This window comes from Oncorhynchus clarkii, unplaced genomic scaffold (genome assembly GCF_045791955.1).
Source record: "Oncorhynchus clarkii lewisi isolate Uvic-CL-2024 unplaced genomic scaffold, UVic_Ocla_1.0 unplaced_contig_9911_pilon_pilon, whole genome shotgun sequence".
NCBI lineage: Eukaryota > Metazoa > Chordata > Actinopteri > Salmoniformes > Salmonidae > Oncorhynchus > Oncorhynchus clarkii.
In genome coordinates this window covers 290,001-296,024 of record NW_027257966.1, presented here as the reverse complement: position 1 = coordinate 296,024, position 6,024 = coordinate 290,001, and the positions used below count along the sequence as shown (strand labels likewise).

General features: G+C 46.9%; 1 protein-coding gene across 1 annotated transcript in view; it reads left to right on the top strand.

The window, feature by feature from the left end:
- The first annotated feature begins 254 nt into the window (after positions 1 to 254).
- Positions 255 to 6,024, top strand: part of LOC139394303 (TBC1 domain family member 1-like) — a 141,790-nt gene continuing 136,020 nt past the window's right edge. The window contains 2 exon segments of the mRNA XM_071142335.1: positions 255 to 402; positions 5,170 to 6,024. The exon segment at positions 5,170 to 6,024 is cut by the window's right edge and continues 9 nt beyond it. Of these exon segments, the coding sequence (XP_070998436.1) occupies positions 5,206 to 6,024 (819 nt within the window). The 5' untranslated portion in view covers positions 255 to 402; positions 5,170 to 5,205.

Here is a 6,024-nt window from a genome sequence, read left to right as displayed (position 1 = left end):
ATGTATGAACTCACTAGTCTGGATAAGAGCATCTGATCGATTTTGTAAAAAGATCAAGAATATGATAACTTTTTAAGCCTACTCTGCACCTGTTTAGAGATACGAGCGAGGCAAAAAAGTAGAGAGAAAGAAAGAGGCAGCCGTCGTCCTGCGTTCTATTTATATCTCCCGTCCAGGGGAGTGGCAGACCTTCCAAACTGACAGAATATCGTGTGTGTGTGTGTGTGTGTGTGTGTGTGTGTGTGTGTGTGAGAGAGAGAGAGAGAGAGAGAGAGAGACTGTCACCAAACAGATCGACTGAGTTTGGTAGCCTTACTGCACGGACCACACACACACACTCTCCACAATGCCGCATCGGCCCAGCACGTCACCTACATCGAGCTAACCAAGTGCCGAGAAAAGGTGAGAATGGCACCGGCTACGTCTCCAGGAAAGTGTCGGTTCGTTACAGAGATCATTGTGGAAGTCCGGAAGATGTTGATAGAAGGACTTCTTCATCTGATATGATCTTTATTTTACTGACGTCGGAACTTATTAACGCGCGACACGGTGCGTAAATTTATCCCGATCGTGCGTAAAAATGATATTGTTGATTAGTTTTTTTCTCCCGACGCGTTCCGCTTGCGTTTATTGATGTCTGTTTGTATACAGTTAGAATGTCATGTTTATTTGTATTTTCATTGTTTATCTGATAGGTAGGCAGCATCATTTCATAGAACATTTGGTAAATTCACTATTTCCTGATAACATCGCGGTTTGGACATTCGCGCCTCATCTCTCTTTTTAACAGACCACTATATTGCAGTTTATAACGCTTATTCCATCTGTCTGATTTTGAAACAATGAAACCATAAAATTAGTATAGTTGGAACAGTCAGCTGACATTTAGCGAGAGAACTATTCCCGACTAGGCCCCCCCCCCCCCCCCACCACCGGCACGTCTGGGAGTGCGTCCAGAATGGCTCCTGGTCAAAAGTAGTTCACTAGATAGGGAGTAGGGGGAGTAGGGAGGGTGTAGGGGGAGTAGGGAGGAGTAGGGAGGGAGTAAGGGGGGAGTAGGGGGAGTAGGGAGGGTGTAGGGAGGAGTAGGGAGGGAGTAAGGGGGGAGTAGGGAGGGTGTAGGGAGGAGTAGGGAGGGAGTAAGGGGGGAGTAGGGGGAGTAGGGAGGGTGTAGGGAGGAGTAGGGAGGGAGTAAGGGGGGAGTAGGGAGGGTGTAGGGAGGAGTAGGGAGGGAGTAAGGGGGGAGAAGAGGGAGTAGGGTGAGTAGGGAGGGAGTAAGGGGGCAGTAGGGGACCATTTGCTGCGTAACCTTGGTGTTGCTGTAGAACAAGGTTGAACTTGAGGGAGACCTCCAAGGAGTCCAAATGTCACCTTGTAGAAGTTGGTAGTGAAGTAGACCTTGTAGCTGTGTAGAGGTTGGTAGTGAAGTAGGCCTTGTACCTGTGTAGAGGTTGGTAGTGAAGTAGGCCTTGTACCTGTGTAGAGGTTGGTAGTGAAGTAGGCCTTGTACCTGTGTAGAGGTTGGTAGTGAAGTAGGCCTTGTACCTGTGTAGAAGTTGGTAGTGAAGTAGGCCTTGTAGAGGTTGGTAGTGAAGTAGGCCTTGTAGAGGTTGGTAGTGAAGTAGGCCTTGTACCTGTGTAGAGGTTGGTAGTGAAGTAGGCCTTGTACCTGTGTAGAGGTTGGTAGTGAAGTAGGCCTTGTACCTGTGTAGAAGTTGGTAGTGAAGTAGGCCTTGTAGAGGTTGGTAGTGAAGTAGGCCTTGTACCTGTGTAGAGGTTGGTAGTGAAGTAGGCCTTGTACCTGTGTAGAGGTTGGTAGTGAAGTAGGCCTTGTACCTGTGTAGAGGTTGGTAGTGAAGTAGGCCTTGTACCTGTATAGAGGTTGGTAGTGAAGTAGGCCTTGTAGAGGTTGGTAGTGAAGTAGGCCTTGTACCTGTGTAGAAGTTGGTAGTGAAGTAGGCCTTGTACCTGTGTAGAGGTTGGTAGTGAAGTAGGCCTTGTATCTGTGTAGAGGTTGGTAGTGAACTAGGGCAGTACCTGTGTAGAGGGTGGTAGTGAAGTAGGCCTTGTATCTGTGTAGAGGTTGGTAGTGAACTAGGGCAGTACCTGTGTAGAGGGTGGTAGTGAAGTAGGCCTTGTACCTGTGTAGAGGTTGGTAGTGAAGTAGGCCTTGTACCAGTGTAGAGGTTGGTAGTGAAGTAGGCCTTGTACCAGTGTAGAAGTTGGTAGTGAAGTAGGCCTTGTACCTGTGTATAAGTTGGTAGTGAAGTAGGCCTTGTACCTGTGTAGAAGTTGGTAGTGAAGTAGGCCTTGTACCTGTGTAGAGGTTGGTTGTGAAGTAGGCCTTGTACCTGTGTAGAGGTTGGTAGTGAACTAGGGCAGTAAACCTATCTTATGAAACGTCTATTCTATTGTTGTTCAGACAATCCGGACATTGTTTTCAACCGTCAGTTGTTTGTGTCACTGACTGTACAGGACTGATTCCCAGTTGTAATCAGACAGCTAGTTTGACCTACAGTACGGCTGGCAGACTCATAGTGTGTGTGTGTGTGTCATGGGGATTTATGTGTGTGTTGACTGACTGTCAGTGTATGAAGGCTACGCAGGTCTCACACACACCAAGCCAAGAGTTGGTGTATGAGTGTGTGTGTGTGTGTGCCCACCAAAATAACGGAAACACCAACGTAATGTAAATACCAAGATAAAGGAAACACCAATGTAATGTAAACACCAAGATAAAGGGAACACCAACGTAATGTAAACACCAAGATAAAGGAAACACCAACATAATGTAAACACCAAGATAAAGGAAACTCCAACATAACGTAAACACCAAGATAAAGGAAACACCAACATAATGTAAACACCAAGATAAAGGAAACACCAAGATAAAGGAAACTCCAACGTAATGTAAACACCAAGATAAAGGAAACACCAACGTAATGTAAACACCAAGATAAAGGAAACCCCAGCATAATGTAAACACCAAAATAAAGGAAACACCAACATAATGTAAACACCAAGATAAAGGAAACTCCAACATAATTTAAACACCAAGATAAAGGAAACTCCAACATAACGTAAACACCAAGATAAAGGAAACACCAACATAATGTAAACACCAAGATAAAGGAAACACCAAGATAAAGGAAACACCAACGTAATGTAAACACCAAGATAAAGGAAAAACCAACATAATGTAAACACCAAATTAATGGAAACCCCAAAATAATGTAAACACCAAGATAAAGGAAACCCCAACATAATGTAAACACCAAAATAAAGGAAACACCAACATAATGTAAACACCAAGATAAAGGAAACACCAACGTAATGTAAACACCAAGATAAAGGAAACCCCCAACGTATAGTGTGTTAATAGGGCGTTGGGTCACCAGCAGCCAGAACAGCTTCAATGCACCTCGACATGGATTCTACAAGGGTCTGGAACTCAACTGGAGGGATTTGACCTCATTCTTCCACGAGGAAATCCCATGTTTTTGGTGTTTTGTTGACGGTGGTGGAAAACACTGTCTCAGGTGGCGCTCCAGAATCTCCCAGAAGTATTCAATTGGGTTGAGATCTGGTGACTTGACACACACACACACACACACACACACACACACACACACACACACACACACACACACACACACACACACACACACACACACACACACACACACACCCACCCTTTAAACCCCCTGTGCTCCTTTGAGGGCCCTTTTTCCAAAGCCACTGAGATCTCTTCTTCCAGCCAGGGTATAGCCTAAATAATAGACAACTGGGAGAATTTTAATACATGACCCCTAAGCATGATGGGATGTTATTTGCTTAATTAACTCAGGAACCACACCTGCTTTCAATATGTGGAAGCACCTGTTTTCAATATTACTTTGTATCCCTCATTTAATCAAGTGTTTCCTTTACTCTGGCAGTTACCTGTAGGTCAGGCCTCGTGTCGCTGTGACAACTGTAAACCCAAATAGAAACAGACAGGTGTTGAAATCCAGAGATAGATACTAGCTATCACTCCTAACCCCCGTAAGACCTACTACACTACTGTCCCTCCTGATCACAGAATAACACACAGGCTGCAGTACAGACACACTTCAGAAACTCTGTGTAATGGTATGGTTGTCCCAGTCTTCGTTAACTCTGTGTAGTCTTTTTGTTGTCCCCGTCTTCAGTAACTCTGTGTAATGGTATGGTTGTCCCAGTCTTCGTTAACTCTGTGTAATCGTATGGTTGTCCCAGTCTTCGTTAACTCTGTGTAGTCTTTTTGTTGTCCCCGTCTTCAGTAACTCTGTGTAATGGTATGGTTGTCCCAGTCTTCGTTAACACTGTGTAGTCTTTTTGTTGTCCCAGTCTTCGTTAACTCTGTGTAGTCTTTTTGTTGTCCCCGTCTTCGTTAACTCTGTGTAGTCTTTTTGTTGTCCCCGTCTTCAGTAACTCTGTGTAGTCTTTTTGTTGTCCCAGTCTTCGTTAACTCTGTGTAGTCTTTTTGTTGTCCCAGTCTTCGTTAACTCTGTGTAGTCTTTTTGTTGTCCCCGTCTTCAGTAACTCTGTGTAGTCTTTTTGATGTCCCAGTCTTCAGTAACTCTGTGTAGTCTTTTTGTTGTCCCAGTCTTCTTTAACTCTGTGTAGTCTTTTTGTTGTCCCAGTCTTCAGAAACTCTGTGTAATGGTATGGTTGTCCCAGTCTTCGTTAACTCTGTGTAGTCTTTTTGTTGTCCCAGTCTTCATTAACTCTGTGTAGTCTTTTTGTTGTCCCCGTCTTCAGTAACTCTGTGTAATGTTGTGGTTGTCCCAGTTTTCAGTAACTCTGTGCAATGTTGTGGTTGTCCCCGTTTTCAGTAACTCTGTGTAATGTTGTGGTTGTCCCAGTTTTCAGTAACTCTGTGTAATGTTGTGGTTGTCCCCGTTTTCAGTAACTCTGGGGAAGTTTTCAGTAACTCTGTGTAATGTTGTGGTTGTCCCCGTTTTCAGTAACTCTGTGTAATGTTGTGGTTGTCCCAGTTTTCAGTAACTCTGGGTAATGTTGTGGTTGTCCCAGTTTTCAGTAACTCTGTGTAATGTTGTGGTTGTCCCAGTTTTCAGTAACTCTGGGTAATGTTGTGGTTGTCCCAGTTTTCAGTAACTCTGTGTAATGTTGTGGTTGTCCCAGCAGATATAGACCAGAGGACTTCCAAGGAGACAAACAGCCATGGAGGGTCTCTACTTTGACGTCAAGCCCCGTGACCAACGCCCCAGCAGCCCTCCCCTTCCCCTCACCCCAAACACCGCCCCTCCCCTCCCTTCTCCTTTAGCCCCCTCCCCCCTTATTCTCCCCCATAACATAACCTCTTTCTCAGCCCTCACCCCCTCCCCCTCGTCACCCACCCCCCTCACCCCCAACACCATTCCTCACCCAGCCCTCACCCCCTCCCCCTCGGCATCCTCCCCCCTCACCCCCAACACCCATCCTCACCCAGCCCTCACCCCATCCCGCCTTAACCTCACCCCTAACAGATCGTCCTACACAACCCTCACCCTTACACCCTCCCCCCTCCACCTCACCCCTCTCGGAAGAAACACAGAGGAAGAGGAGGAAGAGGTTCAATACAGACTGACTCTGGTTGGCTGCCTCCCGGTCCATCACCTGACCACCATGGCCATGCTGCCCTGGGTCGTGGCTGAGATCGGGAGGCCTCGGCCTGGGGAGAGAGACAAGCCCGTAGTGGGTCGGCCGCCCGGAAGTCCTGCAAGTAGAGGCACACACACCGGAAACGGAGAGAGCGTTTCCTCACGACGACACCAGGCGGTGTGTCTGTGTGTGTCCGCCTCGTGGGTGCGGTGTGTGTGGACGGAGGAGGAGGTGGAGAGGGACAGGCGACCGTGGGACCCCCTCACACACACGGTGTTGTTTGAGTGCCGGCCGCACCACGTCACCAAGCTACTCCACAACAGCAGGGAGCCGTGTAGCTTTGGTTGTCTGGTTCGAGACACACATCTCTGTTACTGCTACGTCTTCCAATGCCAGGAC